Source organism: Periophthalmus magnuspinnatus, chromosome 9, assembly GCF_009829125.3.
Source record: "Periophthalmus magnuspinnatus isolate fPerMag1 chromosome 9, fPerMag1.2.pri, whole genome shotgun sequence".
NCBI lineage: Eukaryota > Metazoa > Chordata > Actinopteri > Gobiiformes > Gobiidae > Periophthalmus > Periophthalmus magnuspinnatus.
In genome coordinates, this window is record NC_047134.1 from 13,334,252 (window position 1) to 13,355,968 (window position 21,717).

At 40.6% G+C, this 21,717-nt stretch overlaps 2 protein-coding genes across 3 annotated transcripts; both read left to right on the forward strand.

The window, feature by feature from the left end:
* Positions 1-206: 206 nt before the first annotated feature.
* On the forward strand, positions 207-13,297 carry epg5 (ectopic P-granules autophagy protein 5 homolog (C. elegans)). Its single transcript, XM_033971915.2, has 45 exons — positions 207-777; positions 855-1,499; positions 1,571-1,831; positions 1,906-2,104; positions 2,188-2,324; positions 2,397-2,501; positions 2,590-2,663; positions 2,735-2,843; positions 2,914-3,028; positions 3,129-3,279; positions 3,343-3,504; positions 3,592-3,749; positions 3,917-4,068; positions 4,155-4,295; positions 4,380-4,541; positions 4,614-4,736; positions 4,819-5,081; positions 5,155-5,295; positions 5,388-5,532; positions 5,613-5,810; positions 5,904-6,011; positions 6,081-6,203; positions 6,314-6,480; positions 6,548-6,784; positions 6,852-6,975; positions 7,047-7,191; positions 7,483-7,654; positions 7,745-7,907; positions 7,990-8,132; positions 8,207-8,363; positions 8,634-8,828; positions 8,909-9,122; positions 9,244-9,422; positions 9,497-9,704; positions 9,785-9,860; positions 10,002-10,105; positions 10,182-10,357; positions 10,651-10,854; positions 10,934-11,143; positions 11,212-11,356; positions 11,426-11,668; positions 11,744-11,957; positions 12,033-12,251; positions 12,330-12,450; positions 12,544-13,297. The coding sequence occupies exons 1-45, from the start codon at positions 724-726 to the stop codon at positions 12,730-12,732; spliced, it is 7,731 nt and encodes a 2,576-aa protein (XP_033827806.1). The 5' UTR covers positions 207-723; the 3' UTR covers positions 12,733-13,297.
* A 1,243-nt stretch (positions 13,298-14,540) lies between these two features.
* On the forward strand, positions 14,541-21,640 carry dnajb5 (DnaJ heat shock protein family (Hsp40) member B5). 2 transcript variants are annotated; one of them, XM_055224139.1, is made up of 4 exons: positions 14,541-14,681; positions 15,673-15,951; positions 16,104-16,765; positions 20,277-21,640. In XM_055224139.1, exons 2-4 carry the CDS (start codon positions 15,741-15,743, stop codon positions 20,508-20,510), a joined length of 1,107 nt encoding a protein of 368 aa, XP_055080114.1. In that variant the 5' UTR covers positions 14,541-14,681; positions 15,673-15,740; the 3' UTR covers positions 20,511-21,640. The 2 variants fall into 2 exon arrangements, with proteins under 2 accessions (XP_055080114.1, XP_033829230.1); XM_033973339.2 differs by lacking the exon at positions 14,541-14,681 and adding an exon at positions 14,798-14,999.
* The last annotated feature ends 77 nt before the right edge of the window (positions 21,641-21,717 follow it).

The following is a 21,717-nucleotide window of genomic DNA, read 5'->3' on the forward strand; positions in this document are numbered from 1 at the left end:
GATGCCTTTTTATTCCAGAAATATTTATCGTCATTCATGTGCTTCAATATAATATAGTTTGATCATTAACAATAAAATGTGTAAAACTGATTACAGAACAGCACACACAGGAAACAGCCTAGTAGCCCTGTGCCTCTTTTCCAAACGCCAATGTATTTGAACCTACACGGCTTCCATCTCGGCGGAGAGGTCACGTGATCTGATTGCGATAGGAGTTCTTAGAGAAAAACAAAACAAATGACAGCTGACCAGCCAAGAGATTCTTTCTCGTTTCATAAATCCGCGTAATGTAATGTATTTTGACTAAGAACACGAAATTATGGACGGAGGAACATTCAATTGAAAAGTGAAAGTTCCGCCTAACCTGCAGTCGGCAGAGCCGCGCTGTAACGGAGCGTGTTTGTTGTGTAAATGGTGTTTATCTGCAGTGACACAGGTTGGCTCCATTCCGGGAAGTAACGCTGCATACAAATGTTATGGTATTTCTTGTCGCTGTCCGTGACATGGCCACGATGTTTCTGTTTTCTTGTACTTACTGGTGCTGACAGGTTTATCTTGATACCACAGACAAACGTAGCTTGATTTAACTCTACATCAACTCGTATCGTTTATGTTTTGTACTCGTTTATGTTCCATTACCTGTGGTAGAGTTACTCTTAGTTATAACTAGCCTTACAAGCAATTATATCAATGTTATTACAACGCTAAAGACAGTTGGTTAGTATGGAGGCCGTCCGGCCAAAGAAGACCAAGACAAAAAACAGTGGCAAATCTCAGGTAAAATAAAGAATATTTATTGTTGATGTTCACTTTAAATCTAAATATATCATTGATGTGAATGTGTTCAATCCCAGCTGGCCAGGAAGCCAAAGCAAAGTGACGAAGAAAAAAGAGAGGCTATTCCCATAAGTGTAGCAGATGAAGCCTGCACATCAGATTTTACTGATATCCCCCTTAGTCTGCCTTATCAGGACCCAGAGACCCTTAACCCTCCACAAGAGCCAGAGGATAAGCAAGAGGAACAGACTTTGTCACAGAAAGTCAAGCTTCAAGATGAGTCATCTGACCAGCAGTCACAAGCATCATTTGCGATTATTTCCAAGTCCGAGGATGAATTATCTGACAAATGCTCAGAAATTAATGTCTTTGTTTATAGTTCCAAAGAAGAGCTAAATAATGATGTGGGAGAACTTACACCAAAGACACTTGAGCTGAAATCAGATGAACAATCGTGGAGCAAAACTTGTACCTCCTCACTATTTGAAACCCCAACCGCCCCATGTGCTTCTGCTTTGTACCCGTCTCTACCCACTCTGCAGGAGCACCATGTAGTACCTTTCTGTGAAGAAGCATCTAAAATCTCTGGTCGGGGGCCTGCGGTTTTGGCCCTTGCAGAACAAGAGTCCTCCCCACCAAGTCTACAGCCCATTGAAATCGTCGCAGAGATCTCAAGAAGTAAACTTTATCCAGAATTACCCAAAACAGCTCCAGAAGTTCAGGTACATTTTACATAAAAATTGAGATTTGTACTTAAACATTATGTAACAAATCATATGGAATATCTTCACAGCCTTTCTCACTTGAGCAGCTAAGTGTCTGGGAGCCTGGTGGAGGCCTGCGTTCGTGGCTAGAGGGTGTTGAAGTGTGTGCGACCCAATTCTGTACTCTCGCTAGGCAAGAAAACCATGAATTGACTGAACTGTTACAGAACTACTGGCGCTGTCGAAGACAACTAACACAGTCACATGCCCAGCTGCATACACTGTCCTCTGATTGCAAAAGCACACAGAACCGACTCTGGAGTTTCAGAGACGAACAGCTTACACTTCAGGTTTGTAATATAATGCAATATAATACTGCATAATATATTTATAGATAAGTGACCTGAACATTTCTTTTTCTCAGGGAGTATGTGCAGACCAGACTAAAGTATGTGGATACCACCGATTCCAACAGGCAGACTTTAATGAAAATGTTCTTATTGAACTAAAAAGACAGTTAGAAACACGCAGAGAGCTGCTTCATCAAAAGGTGGCATTGCATGCTTACACTGCTCTACTGTCCCGTCTCCAAGTGGAGTCCTATTTGTATCGCCTTTTAAAAGGTTTGAAACAATTTAGTTTAGTTTCAAAAAGATACATAAAATACCTTTTCATCACACATCTGTTAAAATATGTCTTTTGTTAGATTGTTCATGCTCACAGAACCAGCCTTCATCTCTTCGACCTTTAAAAGAGGCCATAAGTGTTTTGTTCAGTTTTCTACGTAGAGTCCTGGATGATTCGCAGTTTCAGACAGATATTCATCATTGGTTGGAAAGACTGGTAAACACCATTATTGTTGGCCATGTCCTAAATCATCTGTAATAGTACTGATCCTATTTGCTTGTCATTCAGGTTGGAGTCCTCCTCAATGGAGGGTCAGGAGAACATCTTTACCTACTGTGCCATTTGTTATGTTGCCCTGCAGGAGTGGCAAAGTGGGCTGCGCATTTTCTGCAGGTTTGTTTGGCAGTGGTTATTTGAGTAAGAATCAACCCGCATATTAATTATATAATTAAGCATATTAATTTCTGATTCCAAACATCAGATTCAAGTTTGGAAAAATACTTCTGGAGTACAAGATTTCATGCAAGCGTTGTCCATTTTTATGTCCCCTGCTCGGTAAATAATCATTTCTTGCCTCAGATCAGTGTATTTCTTTCTTTTTATATAATCGCCTCATTATATTGTAGACATCGAGAAGAATTTCTCAGCCATCTGAAGCCATGTGAAAGTCAGAGCGCCTCATCTTCTGGTCCAGAATCTGGGAACTGGACATTAGTTGATGAAGGAGGAGAAGAGGTAGTTATGAAGGATAAACACCTTTGTTTTTTCACTCACACATTTTTTTTCTCAATCTTTTGTTTTTTAGGATGAAAATCCAGAGACTAGTTGGTTGCTGTTATGTGAAGAAGATCTAATAGCTTTGCTCAACCAGTTTCCTTTCCAGCAGCTCTACTCTCACATGTTGGGAATGAGTAAACAGGGTATGCATGTACTGTATTCACATTCTCTCTGTATTCACATTCTCTGGACCAAATGTTTGACTTCAAATTCATACTGAAGCATATGGTGCATCCATTCCAGGTGTTTATGAGCCACAAGCCTGCTCCAGTCAGAAAATGATGCGCATGTTTGCATTTGCTTCTTCCCTCATTGAAATACTAGCTGTTGGTTTGCAAACTTACAACAGAGCACGGTACAGACAGTTGGTCAAACGAATTGGTCACATTATAAGGTAAGTATATTGTGCAAATACACCTCAGTAATCAATATTAATAATGAAATGTATCTTCTACAGAACGACAGTGTGCTATGTAAGTGACCATTGGGCCCAGTATGTGAGTATTACTGGTGAAGAGGGGTCTAACTCCCAAGTGCATTCATTGTCATTGGAGAAGTTACAGCTGGAATATGATCATGTCTTCCTCAGAGCTGTATTGCATGTTCTCAGAAACAAGAGGTAGTTTTCTTATATTAGTACATATGATTATGTTATTATTATTTCTTTGTTAAACTTGCCCTTTAATATTGTTTGCTCTTCCCACAGATTAGGTATTTGGTTGTTTATGTCAGCGATGCCCTATGGGACTCTGTCCAGCTCAATGCTATGGAAGGTCCTGTATGTCATGCAGTGTGCAGAAACAACAGGGCAAGAAACCATGGCCTGTGCAAAAGATACAAATCTCTGCATCCAGGCTCTCCAAGGTACTACACTTCATTGTTAGCCATAAATACAAAAAAAAAAGTATTTAATTTTATTTATTTATTTATTTATTTCGAGCTGATTAATGAACGCATGTGTCCAGTACACTTAATGCAGAGGGTAATCAAATGCTCTGCAAGTTTGTGATCTCACAATGTCTCTTTTTCAGATCCTCAACACCAGGAGCAGTTTGAGCAGTGGCTTTGTGAAGTCAACAGCTCCGATGGCATCTCCCTTCTCACTGCACTTGCACATATGGCCACACCCATGCAGCATGTTGATCGTGCCTTCATTAAAACAGTGACTTTGCTCATATACCAGGTATAATATTGTCATTTAAAAATATAAGTAATTTGTATTTGAAATGTACTTCTGGAGGTTTTTAGTTGGCAATGCTCTTATTTTAGGTGTCTTATGTAAGCATGATTACCCGAGAAATGTACTCTAAAGTTGGACGAGAGCTTCTTGCTGCCATTGCCACAGCACACCCCTTCATTATCTCTATGCTGCTGGAGAGGCTGAGAGACACCATACAAACCGTGGGAATGGTTGGTATTGACATGTATTCTTATAAAATGTATATACCGGTACCTAATTTATAAAGCTTTCTATGTTCTTATTTTGTGCTTAAGGTGGCCCTGTACTTATTTAAAGAACTGCCTTTAAGCCTATGGCAGCCTTGTCCAGAGGAGATTTGTGTCATTGGTAGTTGGTTGCTCCAACATCCACTTTCTGCTGTAGAAAACCGTCTAGCGTGTGTAATACTTGAAGGTCTCAACTGGGGGTACACGCAGGTATTTTTTGCCTTGAGAATATGTTTCTAATTTCTCAGTTACAACTGAAGACAAGGCCTTTTTGTTTCACAGGATGGAAGATTGGCCTTACCATCTTCTCTTCATAGTGAGGTTGCTCTGTTGGTGGCTGAGGCCTATCAGAAGTACCTTACTGATAAAGCATACACTGGCCTCATATCAGAGGGAATCAAACAGGTAAAACCTTGTGATATTTGAAAGTGTCAAATGCAAATATACTATGTAATATAAATTGTTGTGTTCTATGTTACTTTTTCAGGTATCTTATCTTGCAAGTGTCCTTCGTTTAGGCGTGTCTCCTGAGGCATCATTCAGTCAGTGGGCATGGCAACTACTGCTTAGGCTGAAACTTCATGGAAATGCCCAAACGCCTAAAGGAGCTTGGTCAGTCCCAGCTTTAGCCTCAAATCCACCTCCAGAACTGACACACACTCCCAGCATGCACCCTGTTCTCAGAGCGGTAAAATCAGGCCTCCCCATTGGAAGTTATATTTCTCTTGCCATGACAGCAGTGGGACATAGGTTTGTAGGATATCTGTAATATATCAGATAACTTTTTATAACAATTTATTAAGTAATACTTTTTTATCATCAGTTTGGAAAGTTTTTGCACTGATGGTGTCGTTTTACTAAAAAATCTGATCCAATCTCGTCATTTGAGAGCTGCTGTGCATCTACTCGACAACATTTTACCCCCAACGTACCACCTCAGCTTCTACCTGCTGAACAACTCACAGTAAAATATTTTGCATATTTTAAAGGATTTTGATAAATAAATGAATAAATATTATTCACAGATGAGGTATTTTTCCCATTTATTTATTCCAGGTTTGTAAGTTGCATACAAACATTCTTGCAGTGCGACAGTGTTTGTCCTCAAGGCGTCACGCAGCAGGTCACGCACAGAGTGGCGCCTCTGTTCACAGGAAACACTTATGGAGACAATGTCCGACTGTTAAACAGTGTCATACAGGTTTGTCACAGGATGCAAGTTAAATGGGCTGTTGGTTTTATATTAATTGACATTTTTTTATTAATTATTTATTGACGCAGAGCCATGTTATAGAAAGTTCTCGGCCTGGCCGTGTTGGTGCTGCAGCAGTACTGGAGTTTTGGGTCAGTTTGTTGACTCAGCAGAATATGTGGTACAGAGACAAAACCGTCCTTTTCCTCATGGATCAAATCACATCTGCTGCATTCACTCACCACCAGGAGGAGTGTGTACAGAAACTACTGTATCAACAACACAAGGTTGGATTTTGCATTATTATGAAGTTATGTATGACTTAAAAATGCACATGTCAATTTTACATGTGTTTTAACTGTATAAATTGTATTTTACAGACCGCCTTAGGGTTCCATGGAGAGCGGGGTGTGCTCTCTTCTATTGTTGGCTGGTTTTCTGGAAATGCAACACCTTCCTTTATTGAAGGCCAGTCATTGAGTGCAGAGGTAACATTCTCAACATTATATGATTTGTGTATCATCTGAAAAGAACCTAAACATTAGGCGAACATACAGGTGTGGTTTGCTTGGCTTGTGCTGAATATGGAGGGTGTGTTTGAGGAAGACTCCCAACTCAGAAGATGCGTTGAACAAGAGCTTCTCACAGACCTCAACCTCTCACCAGAACAAGCCTGGAAGGTAAAAAAAAAAATCAAGAAAAATAGGAAAAGATAATACTTTAAAAAGGTTATCTCCCAAATGAGTACTGTCCAATGTCTAAATTGTGGGGTTTATGTTGTCTGAGCCAGAAGGCGCAGCAGAGGCTCAAGTTGCCTGTGACCCCATCTTTGCAGCGAATGCAAATTTATCGTTGGGCCTGTCAGGCTGTGGCAACTCCCCCAGATCACCCTCTTCTTCCTTTGGTGTGGCAGAAGTTCCTGCAGCTTTACCTGCGACAGCCCGGGCCGGAGTATGGGTATGATGTGTACTCACTAGAAAAAAGGGTCAGGTCTGTAATTAAGTCAGCATGTTCTATTTGACAGACTCGCTGCAGGGGGATGCATTGGGCAGAGATTCTTCCTGTCTTCTTCACAAGTAGCCCTTCTTAAAGATTTAAGACAGAAAATTCAAGAAGTCTCAGATTTTCATCATGCAGCAAGTCAGGCTCTTAGGGTCCCCCCTCCACAAATGCCATCATCGGACAGTCAAGGTGATGAAAGTCCTGGCAACCTTCAACCACCTTACCTCACCTCACCAAAGCTTCACACAGAGCTAGTCAGGTAAAACTTTGAATGTTACAAACATGTGTACTGCTACACAGAACTAATCTGACCAGACTGTTCACAGGTTGTTTGGGGTTTTTGGTTTATGGTTGGATGATGAGATGTTGCAAAAACAGGAGGTTTACCTGCCCTCTCTTCCTCCTGAATATGAACCCCACCGACTTGCACAAGTTATGCAGCGACAACAAGTCAGTATTGGCTTACTCAACCTTGTAATCATTGCCTGATTTTGTTCATGTTTTGGTATGTCTTATTTAAGGTGCCCTGGCTGGAGTTTATAGACCAAGAACGTCTGCATTATGATGGAATAGAGGTGCGGTCTTTGTGGGAAAAGGTGCAGAGTGAACCGACCTTTCTCCAAGCTCAAAGCCACACTTTGCCTGACTACACAAGCTTCAATAATGGTTTGTAAAATTTGTTCCATTTATGGAAAATATACTGCATTGAAATTCATGTTAATTGTGCAAAATAGTAATTGTTTTATTTTCCATCAGGTCTAGGCAAAACAAAAGAGTTGTTTTAGAAATGTAGTGAATGAGTTTGTGTGAGATAAGCATGGGATATGGTCAGTTGGAGTAGAGGGAGGTTATTTGCCTAGGCAACACCAGTCAGGAAACAACTTAACAAAAAAATACATTTTTGCTGTTAAAATGTAATCTTAGAGAAGATCTTCATGTTTCTGTTGTAATTTACAGCAAGGGAACGAATATTAGAAAACTTACAAAAGCATCCAGTCCCTCAGCCGGCTCCAGAGCTGCAGCCGCAGAAAGTGCCAGTGGCTGATATTCCCACAAAATGTCTCACAGACTCGAGAGCTGCTGCTGAACTTTTGAAACAGGATCTTGGCATTCTACAGGATCAAGCGAGGTACTTTACAACCTCATAACATAATTTATTTTCCTCTCTGTATAATAATGTTAATGAGATAGTACTTATAGTATTTATATTTGATGCCAGGCTTGCAGTAGCCTGCGAAGCTCAGCAGGTGGCATTGGAGCTAGAGCTACTGGAGAGTCTCCCTCTGTTGTATAAAAACAGACCTGAGCAAGTCACCATGACCCTTGAATGTAAAGGAAAAGGGGGTCAACCTTGCCAGGGACCTGCTAATATCACTGTGTCTGTAAGAACAGAATTTATTACTACTAGATGCATTATAGAAATTGAATATGTCTTTAACTGTTTGTGTGTGCAAAACAATGTAGTGTGAAAAACTTCAAAAACAAGAAGCAGTACATTCTCAGATAGCTTCACTGCGTCGGGATATTAAGAAGCTTCAAACAGATGCCATGGCCCCACCTCATCAGGGTTTGGCCCAGGCAGCTGTTCACACGGAGAATTTTATCACGTCAGTAAAATCAAATAGATAAAATATAGTTCAGTTGCCATTATTATAAATTAACTGTGCATTATTGTGTTCAGGGCTCTGGTGAATTTGTACAAGGCTCAGAAATTGCCCACTGTGCAGCATGTTGGTGTGGCCACATTCTACCAGGTGGTCTCCTTTGTGTGTGAAGATACATTGCGGCATCCCCCGACACGGCAGTACTTCTCTTCCTGTGCAGAGATCCTAGGACAGGTTCAAAGCAATGCACTCCAGCACATATATATTCCAAGAGGCAGGAGGGATGGAAACGCTGCGTGTGAAACTTTCAAAACAAATTAGCTAATAACCAACGTTGAGGTTTCTTTACTGAGCACATACTCCTCTATTTAGCCTTTGGACTTAACATTATGTTGAGAACCACTTATTCAGATGTTTGACAAATCAGATCTACTATTATCTGTTTATCACTACTGTTTTGTGAGGTATGATGATTTTACTGTGATATTTACCCTTTGTGCCTAGGTATTTATCCAGGGCAATGCGGCAGAGTGTGGCCGAGTTTTGAAAACCATCCTAGGGCAAAGACGTTTGTGCCCTCTCATTTCTCCATTCTTTACACCGAACGCTGCACCGGATCAGCTTGTGTTTTTGTACCAAGATGTGGTGACATCCCTTGACCTTGACACCACTGATGTCATATTTATGCTGCTCACTAAGGTTAGTTCTTCATCATACACCCAGTAAATTATTACCAAAAAACATAAGCATCAAGGGTGCATTTTCCTCTTCCTTGGCAGTTTGACCTAATCCAGTGGCTCACTGAAACAAATCCCATCTTTTCTGAGAGGACGCGTTTGCTGGAGTTAGTTCATGGTGCGCTGTGTGTGTGTGGCAAAGAACCTGAAAAGGAACTTCTTACACCATTCCATGTGTTCACCAAACACTGGACTCTGATTTTACGCCATCATTTTCCTGACCACTACAGTGACTGTCTACGTCTGCTCATGAACAGTAAGTGTTTCCTCAACATGTTAAAAATATGCCGAATGATAATCATTAGTCCCATCATGATGAAAGATGAAAAGTGTACAAAATACGTTATCTTTATTTGAATGTGTATACATTTTCTAAGGCTCATCTGACCAGTTACTGAGTCCAGAGTGTTGGAAGGTGACTTTGCGTGTGCTGGGCTGCCTACCTTTATTACACAACTTTAAGACCAAAGATGAACAGGTCCAAAACATTTTAGATTCTTCTGGTCGTGCTCAAACCTCTTCTTATAGAACCTCCATCAGCCTCTCTCCTCAGCAGGTAATGAATGTTTGTGTGGTTGTCAATTAGATGTTTTATCATATTTTTTTCATTTTGTTTCCTTGTTTTCAAAGGTGGATGAAACTATTGAATGGCTCAGTGAATATTTCCTACGAAGTCGCCTCACTAAAAGTGATCTTCGCAGTTTTGGTCTTTATTCAGCTTGGGCTCCCTACATCACTGAAGTTGTGTACTTCTGGGAACATTTGATTGGTAGTTTAATCAACATACAAGCAAGCAACTGTGCCAGAGAATCAGTGGGCAGCAGCAAAACATTAAAATGTAATAAATGCACCTTTTTAAGTCATTATCCTGGACATTTTCTTAATGACATATTTAATTTGAGATCATTCTTTATTCAGCTTTGCAAAACTTACACAGTAAGATTGTAAAGTTATTTAGTCCATGGATCTTCCCTTTGGACACTGAAGATGGCAGGTAATAATTTTAGTTATTTCAGTGCATTAATTCTACTTTACATGTCAGAATAGAATATATATGCACCTTAATAATGAGATGTTTGAAGTTTCTGTTATAAATATGCCTATTCTATTAAGATTATGTTTTGGTTCCTCCCAGTAATGTTAAGTGTTATCCCTGGCTGGAAACCGATGCAAATCTTGCCAGAGCTTTGTTTGGACTTTACACTCAACTGACAGAGACTTTGCACCACAAGTTCAGAGGTGAGGCCTCAGCTGTCAAATGTTTGCTATGGCTAAAAAAAAAGACTCTTTACTGTAAATGTTGTTTTGTTTCCAGACCGTTTGCTCCCTGGGCAGAGAGGTGCCCTGTGGCTGTGTATGATGCAGTACTGTAGGAGTTGTACTGCCCCCCGGACCCCTGAATACTTGCTCTACCTCTATCACACACACCTCCGCAGCCTCCCCTGGAGACACCTTTACCCAGACACTCAACTCATGGAGCAGTTCTTCAACGTGAGGCACAACCAGACACATGAACTCTGACCTTAAACATTACAGTCAAATTTAGACTTACATAATGTGAGGTTGCTGCTTAACTTGAGCCTTCACTTATGACCTCTTGGTGCTATTATTAGGCCCTTTTCCAATTATTTTAACTCACTACTCAGTTAGGTTATTTCCAACCTGCATAGAACTGCTATTTTGGTTTATGTAGCCTTTACTATTTTTAATTATGATTATTGTCCATAAATGTCCAATATGTACAAGGATTTATTTAAACAATACAGTTTTTCTCTCTTAAACAGGTTGAAAGAGGAAGCCCCAAAAGTTGCTTTTTGTTTCTGGGAGAAATTCTGTGTGATGTGAATTGGGTCAGTGTCTTAAGTGAACACCTACAAACACATCCATCTCTGACATCAGAGGCTCAGAAGGAATCCCACAATATGCTGGTTTATCTGCTGTACATGCTTGTTTTTCTTGCAAAAGAGGAGCAACTTCTAATTCAACAAGTAAGCTTTCGGTTTTGTGTAACTTATGATTACAACAGACTTCATATTTCCTTATTTGTCCATTTTGTGACTTCTTCAGGATTCTCCATTACTTAGTTTGTTGGTCCAGTCCATATCGCTGCCATGGCAGCGCTTGGATTTGTCATCATACCAAGGAATTCTGGGATATGTCAGCACCCACTACCCTCCTTCTCTCCTTCTCAGTCCTGATTCTGCGCCTCAACTGTTACTTAAATTACTGCGTAGCGCGGCTGGGCTACACCATAGCCTCAGTGCTGAGCCGCATGTGGTGAGATTTAAATCATCAACTATTTTAATCTCCAATTATTTGCCCACCTAATGCTTTTTCATCTGTAGGAGGAGACACTGAAAGCAGGAGTATACATACGTTGGTGTGTTCAGTCATTAGTCACTCTAGAACAAGGAGGCAGCATTACTCTGAACAGTCTGGAGACCCAGCTTGACACACTGTTAGAAGGCATTGTCACTTTCAACCCACCAGGTTGTCTTTTTTCCATAACTCTGTAGTCTTAATTTTTCTCAAAACTCATCTCATATTTCTACTCTATAGAAACAGGCTTGGAGCAGCGACACATGGCATTTTGCAATCTCTTTAGTGATGCACTGACTCTGCATAATGGTGTGGGCGTCTCAACTGGAGAGGCTCTAGCTGCTCATGTCATTTCTTGGCTTGACCGGAAGGGAAGGAGCTTTCCTGTTCTACCTCTTCTTACAGCTTGCTCGCGGTGTTTGGCATCAGTCAGACACATGACACGCATTATGGAGGCCTGCATCACTGCTTACTTTAATCATGGTTGGTTCTATTGAACAATGTGCTCTGTTTTGTCTGATTGTTTGTGACTTTCATTGTGTTCTTCACCTATTTAAGATGAAGAAGAATCTGTTGGATGGGGTCCTGTGTTGGCATCCCTTCAGGTGCCCGAACTCACAATTGATGACTTCCTGTCTGAGAGCCAATCAGGTGGGAGCTTCCTGACACTCTATGCCTTCATCCTCCAGCGCCTTAACAGTGAATACACTGCAGCCAATGAGCGGAGGATTTTGGCTTTAATCAACACATGGACCAATCAGGTGTTCCCCAGGTCTGACCCCTTCTTTATCTTATCCATGGTTTCCATTATTGACACTATGGTGAAGTAGTTCTTGTGTTCCAACAGTGGACCCAGCGATGAGGCCAAACTGTTTCTTTGGTGGCATAAGACTCTCTGTCTGTCAAATGAACAGCTGCAGCCACAGGCAGGAAATGCTGAGGTGTCGGGGGTTGTCATGGGTCTGTTGAGGTTGCAAACAAGGTTGCTTCAGATGGGAGAGGAGCGCTTAAACTCTGGCTTGCTTGGAGCTATAGGTCTTGGAAAGCGATCCCCTGTTTCAAAAAAGTATGTTTTCATATTTTATCACTTGTTTAATTAATTGTTTAAATATTAATAAATAAATGTAATGCTTTGTATTTCTAGATTCAGAGTGGTGGTACGATGCCTCTCGATGTTTCTTTCAATTCAGGTGCCATCAGAGGCAGAGTCTGAGCTGCGACTTCAACCCACTGCTGAACTGCATCTTTCTGTGAAAGCACAACAAGTAGGTAGAAGATATTACAAATCAAACTGTGTTCACACTTTGTGGTTGTTTGTGAAAATAATGCATGTTGTGTTTTTTGGGGGGGGTTTGTAGGCACTGGCTGCACTGGAAGCTTTGCCAAGCAATAAGCACTATTCTGAGTTTGAAGAAAGTGTTAATAAAGCAGTCCAATTTATGCGTCATCCTGGACACTGTCTTAAGGATGGACCTCGACTGCTGGCTCTGCTGGTCAACCTTTTGTATCCGGACATTAGATACCTACACATAATCCACAAACTTTGACTTCATCAACAGATCTGAGGATTTTTCCTTCACAGGCAGTATACTCTCATTGGATCATAATGTTGCCAAGTATTTACCCACTGGTTCCAAACTATTATAATGATTCCATATATTTGCAAATATTAAAAATGGCAATTCTGTCACCTCAGTTGATTAATCAGGCATCAGTCAGTTCTGTAGTAGGCCGTTTTGCACTTTGCCATGTTTTCTCAAGTTACTGCCTTTTAATATTTTCACTCGGCTCACAACCATCTGTCTATTTATTATAAAGGTGAGCACAATTTTGACCAGGACTTGGAATTTAATATTATTCAGTTTGTGTGGCAAATGTTTATATTAAGATACAACAAAATATGAAGGACATAGCTTCTCACTTTAGTTGCCTTTTAGGCTTTGGCTGTAGGCATGAGTAAAGTTGATCGCTGTATGTTAAACATATGTTTGTAGTCAGATGTGAGCGTTAATACTAACTTGCCTTCATTGTTGTGCTATGTGCAAAAAATATGAAAATGTGTCTGTTTTTGACCAAAATATATCTGTGATTTCTTTATTTCAACCAAAGAGATTTTTTTGTCCAATCACCTTTAAAATCATAGGTTTTGTGCTTTATTCTCCATAGCCTACTAATTGATATAGAGGTCTTACAGGTACTAATTTAATCTCCAACACTTGTTAAGACCATATAACAAATTTAACATTTTGTTTACGTACATGTGGCAAATATTGCAACTGGGTCTAGTACAAGTATACAAGTCTTTACCTTTTGTGATCCAGCTGCCTTAATTGACACCAAAGCTGTCAGGATTTTTAAAAATATCAGACAACTGTGGTCTCTATGGTTACCAGAAGGGTACAAGGAAGAGAGGAGGTGGCGAGAACAGCTTGTTCTAAGGATTTGAACTAAAATGAAAGAGGAGGGGAGGCAATGGGCAGTTGTAACAGCGAATACCATACACAAATCTGTATTATGATGCTCTGTTTGATTATTTATTCCTCTATTTATTCTATTATTGTATTTGTTGTCTTTAATGATAAAATGGCCAATACAGAACTACTGATAGTCCTTTCGCACGTGTAGACAGGCACAGTGGGCACAGTGGGCCTATTGCAGACAGTACATTGGCAGACACAAAGTCTGGCATGTTCGGCATCACCATGGAAACGCAGCATCATTTTAGAAGCAACTGTTCCTGAAGTGCATCTAGCATTGAAGCAGTAATCAAAATAATCTTGTATTTCTACACACAGTATCTATACTCATGTTTTCTATCAAATCTTTGTTCTGTGGATTGTCTTTAGGATGCTCTCAAATACAGACTTTATCTGTGCATTGCTGTGTAATATTGTATAGCCAACAATCTTTGTACTTTTATTTTGTACTTTTTTGTCATTGTTGTTGTTTATAATAGACAACCCCTACTTAATAGGCAAAATTACTATTCCCCACTGTCTGCGAAATCAAGTACCCTATGTGAATACATTTTGTGTTTAGAGGACATACATAAAATTGTGTATACTGACTATTAGCATTAGACAGCTCAGGTAGGCTACTTGCAAGGTACCATTATAAGAAAAAAGACATCCCATGTTTTTGTATTTTTAGTTGTACTGAAAATATGAAATAATATTTGGATGGTCAGGAATGTTGTCCTTTGAATATCTCAATTTTTAAGACTTATACAATCATAAGTTCATAACACAGTACATAAAAGATGTACAAAGAGTCACTACATGACTCAACACTTGAATACCAACTCTGCCGAGGCACGACAACGCGTGAGTGTGCGCGCACGCTCACACACACATCAAGCGTACTAGCCTCGATATGTTCTATGTTCTGACTCCCCTCTTCCCAGACACAGAAATAACTGCCCACTTTATAAATTAGCTGTGAGAAGACCTGAAGATTATCTTCAGTTGAAGAGCCAGACACTGCACCACAAGATTTGGTAAGAGCTTTTTCTGTAACTTCGGAAGAATTAGTTGGTCATTTTGGTCTTAGCCTTCTCTACCACTTTCTTATCGACAGAGTAACTAGTTTAGTTTTGGAGAAAGGTTTTGGCAGTTGTCCGAGGTTTTCCACTGGGACGTCAGATGCGCATCAGCATTTGGTCAGCGGCTATTTCAGCGCGTGTGATCCTCGCTGTGCGCCCTGACGTCACTTATAAGGACGCAGCGGTGGCGGGTGGCAGCCGCAGACTGAAGCTGAGGGAAAGAAATGCTCAAAACCAGCCGAGATATTTATTTGGATTTGGATTGATTGCCATGTAAGTAGGATATCTGAATACTTTGTTGGCTCCTGTATTGTGGATCTAGATATTTCTCGGACTGTAGATTTTTTGTTCAAATTGTCTCTCTACCATTTACTGGTTAGGTTAATGAAATAAGACCAATTTCTTTATTGTTTTGAGATTAATTTGTTGGCAAATTCCTAACCTTCTGAAACAAGTACTGTCAGTGTGTCCGCCTAAAGCTTGAATGTACTGTAGGTAGGGTACTTAACGCTCTGCAGCAGGCTACTCGTTGAAGGGGCTCCCGGTGTCCGTGTTAGGAGAAACATTTGCTTCCTGAGCTGACTGGCTGTTCACTGTCGGCAAAAGCAATATAGTTTAAAGTATAAAGTCCAAAGAATAGGCCTCTCAATCAGTGCTATTGTCTGTATCTGCCTGGCTCTCATTGGAGAAACAGCCTTGCGCTTCAGCTGATGTCGGGGATCCCTCCGCTCTATCTCCTCATCAGCTGTGTCTCCATAGCAACATTAGAGAAATGTCTGTTCCTAAGGGTTCTTCCAGCATCCTCTAAACGTGTCCGTATGTTCAGTGTAAAGGTGTGCACTTGAATGCCCTGTGCACTGCTGCCAGGACAAATCTGGTCAGTTTATGTCTCAGTTATCAGACGATTATTTTAAACCCTTACATTAATCTATGTATGTCCTACCAGAGACTGACCACGGCCTGAGCTGGTGAGGGCGTCCTGGCAGCCATACAAGTGTAAGCTTGTTACCAGCTATGGGGAAGGACTACTACAAGACTTTGGGTATTCCAAAAGGTGCCAATGAAGAGGAGATCAAGAAGGCATATCGGCGCATGGCCCTGCGCTTTCATCCAGACAAGAACACAGATGCAAATGCAGAGGAAAAGTTTAAGGAGATTGCTGAGGCCTATGAAGTACTCAGTGATCCTAAGAAAAGAGTTGTCTATGATCAGCTGGGAGAAGAAGGTAAGCCAACTGTCTTTTTTATTTTATCTGCTTTGTTTAAACAATTGTTTTTAATACTCTGTAGAGATATGAAATGCTTCACATCAGGTTTTGCTCATATGTATTTGTGTGTCAATCAAGATACTTACATACGTACCTCCCTTTACTTACAGGTTTAAAGACGGGGGGAAGCAGCTCCTCAGGTGCTCCTGGCAATTCATCATATCACTATACGTTCCATGGAGATCCCCATGCCACATTTGCTTCTTTCTTTGGAGGCTCAAACCCCTTTGACATGTTTTTTAGCTCTAGCCGTAACCACAATCGCTCTAATGGCTTCTCCTTTCACAATGACCACAACAATGATGGGGACCAGGACATGGACATTGAGGATGAGGACCCTTTTAGTCATTTTGGGAGACAGTTTGGTTTTACAGGTGGCATGAAGAATGGTTTTCCTGGAGAGGGTCGTCGCAGGAGGGGTGTACATTCAGAGCGACTTGGAGCTAGTCAAAAACACCAGGATCCTCCTGTGGTTCATGAGCTGAAGGTCTCACTGGAAGAGATCTTCCATGGATGCACCAAGAGGATGAAAATTACACGACGCAGACTGAATCCAGATGGGAGGAGCATGAGGACTGAAGACAAGATCCTCAACATTGTCATAAAGAAAGGCTGGAAGGAAGGCACTAAGATCACCTTTCCAAAAGAGGGGGATGAAACCCCTGAGAACATTCCTGCGGACATAGCCTTTGTGCTCAAAGACAAGGGACATGCCCACTTTAAAAGAGACGGCTCAAACATCATCTACAGTTGCAAGATAAGTCTAAAAGAGGTGCGTATTCCCATGTTTTGTTTCATCATCAGTATGTCTGAGAAATATTAAATTGATGTGATAAATGTTTGTGGAGTAAATTAGGTTAAAATATGATGCATTTATAGAGAATCTTGAATAATATCCAATCTGGTGGTTGATATTCACTTTTCTGCTTGATACTTCACCACTCTAATAAGACATTTAATGTGTCTTATTGGGTTTACTTCTAAATTTGTCTTCAAAGTAAATGCTTTCTGTTGCTCAAGGATATTTGGTGAGTAGTTCGTGCTGCAGTGTGAGCCATCAGGAATGTGGTGTCCTTGTGTGACCGGCTACAGCCATTGTCTGCATTTGGTAGTTTTCACACAGTTCCATCCAGGCAGACACACAAAATTTCCCATAGTGTCATTGTCATACACAGTTGGCTTGCTAGCCTTCTTGGTCGAAGATATTGCAGTATGACAGAGTGCCAGTGCAGGCTGGTTTTACTGTGATTGGCAGGGAATTTAATTAGATGCTTTTTCGAGGGCAACGGGTCCAGCGCTGTCCTCGACTGACTATGAATCGCATAAATTGTCTGGCAGGGCGACCTGACTTTGTTTGGTTGGTTAAAAGCAGGTGAGCTCTGGGAGGTAAGGGAGCAGCTTGTACTCCAGTTTTTTGTCAATTTTATTCACTCTAGCCCATGAAAGCATCGTTATTGAAGACAGTAATAGGGCACTGTTAGTACTTGTACCTTGCATAAATGAGATCACACAGGAGCTTGTTAAAATTGAATTTGATAAAAAAAAAATAATAATAATAATCTCTGTTAGGCCATCCACAGATGAGGCTTAAGTCCAATACAGCCAAAGACACATTACTGGGGAGTAGATAAATGAGTGGGGGGTTGTTACTTGGGGAATATAAGGGAAGTGGGTCAGATGAGTCTGTATCCAAAGCAAATAAGAGCTCATATTCCACTGCTGCATCTCTCACTGCTGCACAGACAATGATGTGCTCTGAAAAGAGGCAGTCCACCAACAGTGTCATGGTGCATTCACTATGAGAAATGAAAACCTACAACAAATACTATCTAGTGCTTTATACCTGTCTGTCCACCTATTTAAACAAAGAGAACTGAGTTAGGAAGCATCTGGATGGAAAAAGGAGACCCCCAACTTTACACGTTAAACTGTTTATGATCACTAAATATCATACAGCAAAACTAGGGCTGAGTAAACATTTAGCAGGTATGTTGTTAAATATCTGCTTTGTATTTAAATAAAAAATGCGTAATTACTTCATAAATTACTCAGCTCATTCTTTACGAACTGTTGAGGTAAAGAAGGAGCTCTCGATTTACTGGTCAGTCTATGTTCTTACCCTGACCTAGGGTCATGAGCTTTGGGTAATGACCAAAAGGACAAGATCGTGGATACAAAATGGCCGAAATGAGCTTCCTCAGCAGGGTGGCTGGGCACTCCCTTAAAGATAGGGTGAGGAGCTCAGTCACATGGGAGGAGCTTGGTGTAGAGCCGCTGCTCCTCCATGTCGGGAGGAGCCAGCTGAGGTGGCTCAGGCATCTGGTCCGGATGCCTCCTGGACGCCTCCATAGGGGGGTTTTCTGGGCATGTCCCATCGAGAGGAGGCTCTGGGGAAGACCTAGGGCACACAGCAGGGACTGTCTCTCGGCTGGCCTGAGAACGCCTTGGGATCCCACTGGAGGAGCTGGAGGAAGTGTCTGGGGTGCGTGAAGTCTGGAAGTCCCTGCCTAGACTGCTACCCCTGTGATCTGGCCCCAGATAAGTCGAAGAAAATGGATGGACTTCATAAATTAGTCCAGATTATTTTGTTTATATGGTCATCCAAAACAGATTGTTTGTGCCATAGGCTTGCTCAAACCAGTTGTTACTCTAAAAAGGCCCTTTTCCAGTTTGTGCTGTCAGTCAATCCAGAGAGGTTCTGCCAGTGGCACAGTGGCAATAGTAGTCTCTTGGGGTTAAAAATCTCAACACAGTGATTTTTGTTTTAAATATTTCCATGTTCATACTTGACTGTCTGTGCCTGAGACTTTCTAGCAATAATAAAGGTGCCTCTGCAGTGGGCTGCTGTCACCATGACTGTACACTTCAGCTGCTCCTGTCACTGCACAACACTGCACTGTGGCAGTGCTCGTATCCACACACTCAGGTGCTAACTGTAGCTGCAGGGCTCTAAAAGCTGGGAGGAGAGCTTTGTACGCTCCACCTCCATAAAATCAAAAATCAAGTAAACAGTGGCACATTTGAATCAGATTTTCATAATTTTGTCTTAAAATGATTTTTATTCCTAACATGGTCTTGAAATAATGTGTCTGCGCAGTGCGGTCAGGGCTGAATATGAAGTATATACAGTATGTGATGGTTTGGTGTAATGAGTGGGCACACATCAGCTGGTGATGTGGCTGTCACAGCAACCTGTGTGCATTTGTGACTATTTGTGAATGAACCAACTCTTATTGAGAGAGCAGCCAGAAATATTTAATCCTCAGAGTAAGACTACATGTTGTAATGAACATGGTCTGGCAGTGTCTTATCCACTGTCTTTAACTGTAATATCAAATCATTACATGTTGCTGGGGTTTTCAGAAAAAAAGCTCAGATAATCAACAATAAAACTAGTATTGAAACTAGATACTAATTTAAGCATGTATCAATTCTGAAAACATTAATTTAATAAATTTCCTGAATAGTTCTAGTTTAGATTTGTATAAGTCAGTTTTTGTTGAAAATATTCCAAACAATTATCAGAGATAGAGACAAGAGATTAGGACTACATCAGTGTACCTTATGCCATTTTATTTCTGTGTTATCTAAATGTATAGATTTAGAGTTTGAAATGTAAGTGTTGTAACAATCGTCTTGTACAATGTACAATATTACTCAATTATTTTTGCCAGGTCCCAACTTCTATTATTAATGCCAATAGTTGTGGGTTCAAAAGTGTTGTATAGTATGTGTGATGCTCACTGGAAAGCTGTGAAGTCCTGATAACAGCTGGCCCCTGGTTTAGTTTAGCTCTGTTTCTCTGCTCCGAGTGGTTTCATCAGGAATGGTGATAAGAAATGTGTGTGCATGTGTTTGTTCTCTCCCCAGCCCCCTGACTATTTACGAGCTCAGCCAATTTCTGCTTCACTTCATTAGCTTCAGCTATGAGCCTGCTGCTAAAATTAGCCTCCTGTGCAATGTGTCTACCCCCAATCACACACTCCTACCCTGACACACTTCTAAACAAGTCCCTCGAAAACACTGAAACTTTTCTGTAGCCAAGTTGTTTTATAAATGTTCTTGTTCTGAATACCTCTATAGACCCCACAGATCTATGGCTAATATACACAATGTTTAAAGACTTATTCACACGAACAGAAACATGTTTTACAAAGATTTACTCCCAGTACATAATCAGTTTGAGCTCATGGAAACATTCAGTCACCAGTGTTTTCAACACTTTGGCATTCGTTCCTACACATGTGATTTAACCCTCTCAATCTCTCCTTTCCTTACTCCAGGCCTTGTGTGGCTGCACCGTGAGCATTCCCACTCTGGAAAACCGCGTCATCTCACTCCCATGTCATGACATCATCAAGCCCGGGACAGTGAAGCGGCTCCGAGGAGAGGGTCTGCCCTTTCCAAAAAACCCTTTGCAGCGTGGAGACCTCATCGTGGAATTTTCTGTACACTTTCCTGACAGAATCCCTCACCAATCCAAAGAAATCATCAGACAACACCTGCCACAATCATAATGACTTCTCAGTAAAAACACACATTATGTAATACACTTTTATATCCACTCTGGATGCTATTGTTGCTACAATTCCCTTAAGCCATTTTAATATACATTTTTGTGATTAAGTGCCAACAGGGATGGTACCAACAGGATGTATTTATTTATATTTACCCCAATTACACACATCAAGGGGAAGGTTACACTGAAGAGGTAGGAGGCAGAAAAGTTGTTTATAAAGTAAAATACTTACATATTTTTGCAGACTTGTCAGTAGGTCTTTTGCAGTCTTTTGTAAGGACAAATACCGTAACTCTCATAGTGCTATTTTTAATCGATGAAACACATTTGGTCTTGTTGTTTTGATCTGTAAACTCAAACTCCAGGCTGTTGAATATTAGCAAATAGATCTGTCATGATAATACAATAAATTAAGTATAGTAATCAAGTGAGAATATAACTGTAAACATGTACCAGATGTACCAGATGTAGAAAAGACAATCAAAACTTACACAGCAGTGGATAATGCAATCTACACAGAAAATGGGTGCTTTCTCCTGGCTCTCGGCCTGGGGGTTGTCAGGTGCCTTAGTCCAGTCCCATAAGCCACCAGGGGAAACATACAGTACATCTGTACAACCAGCCATATTCTATACATAAAATACAGTGCTACAAGTGAGATTAGTAATTTTTCTGACAGACAGAAAGGGGACTTTTTATCAAATGTATGTGACACATGAGGTTTACCATATATATATATATATATATATATATACTCTGGGAGGGCAAATGGCAAATGTGTTTAGAATCACTCAGCTGTGCAAAAGGGTACACTTTACAGTCAATGTTTTCATAGAGTCTGTCTACATCTTTACAATAATTCTAACTGAATTTGAATAGTTGTTTTGTATAATTGCTGTTGACGGCTTTTTAAACTCTTTACTCTTATATTGAACTTCTTACAGTACAGATCAAAAATAGTATTATTTCAAACATCTATAATCCACTTTACAAATAGACCTCTAGACTATGGCTGTAATCTGAACACGCATGCACTGTTGCTCATTGACTGACTGTCACTGCTTGTGTGCTTTTGACATGTTAATAATGTTTTCAAAATGAAATCAAATAAACCAAATGTGTGAATCAAATGTTGTTTTGAATGATTAGGAGAACTTCAAATATTAGATTTTTTTCTACAAATCCAAGTTACAGATAAACAAATG

Bases quoted from the DNA above. Each gene is read 5' to 3' on its own strand.
- epg5 (XM_033971915.2), top strand. From the start codon at position 724: ATGGAGGCCGTCCGGCCAAAGAAGACCAAGACAAAAAACAGTGGCAAA. The intron at 1,500-1,570 runs GTACATTTTACA...ATATCTTCACAG, and splicing joins AAACAGCTCCAGAAGTTCAG to CCTTTCTCACTTGAGCAGCT. The intron at 10,358-10,650 runs GTGAGGCACAAC...TCTCTTAAACAG, and splicing joins TCATGGAGCAGTTCTTCAAC to GTTGAAAGAGGAAGCCCCAA.
- dnajb5 (XM_055224139.1), top strand. From the start codon at position 15,741: ATGGGGAAGGACTACTACAAGACTTTGGGTATTCCAAAAGGTGCCAAT. The intron at 15,952-16,103 runs GTAAGCCAACTG...CTTTACTTACAG, and splicing joins TGATCAGCTGGGAGAAGAAG to GTTTAAAGACGGGGGGAAGC. The intron at 16,766-20,276 runs GTGCGTATTCCC...TCCTTACTCCAG, and splicing joins GCAAGATAAGTCTAAAAGAG to GCCTTGTGTGGCTGCACCGT.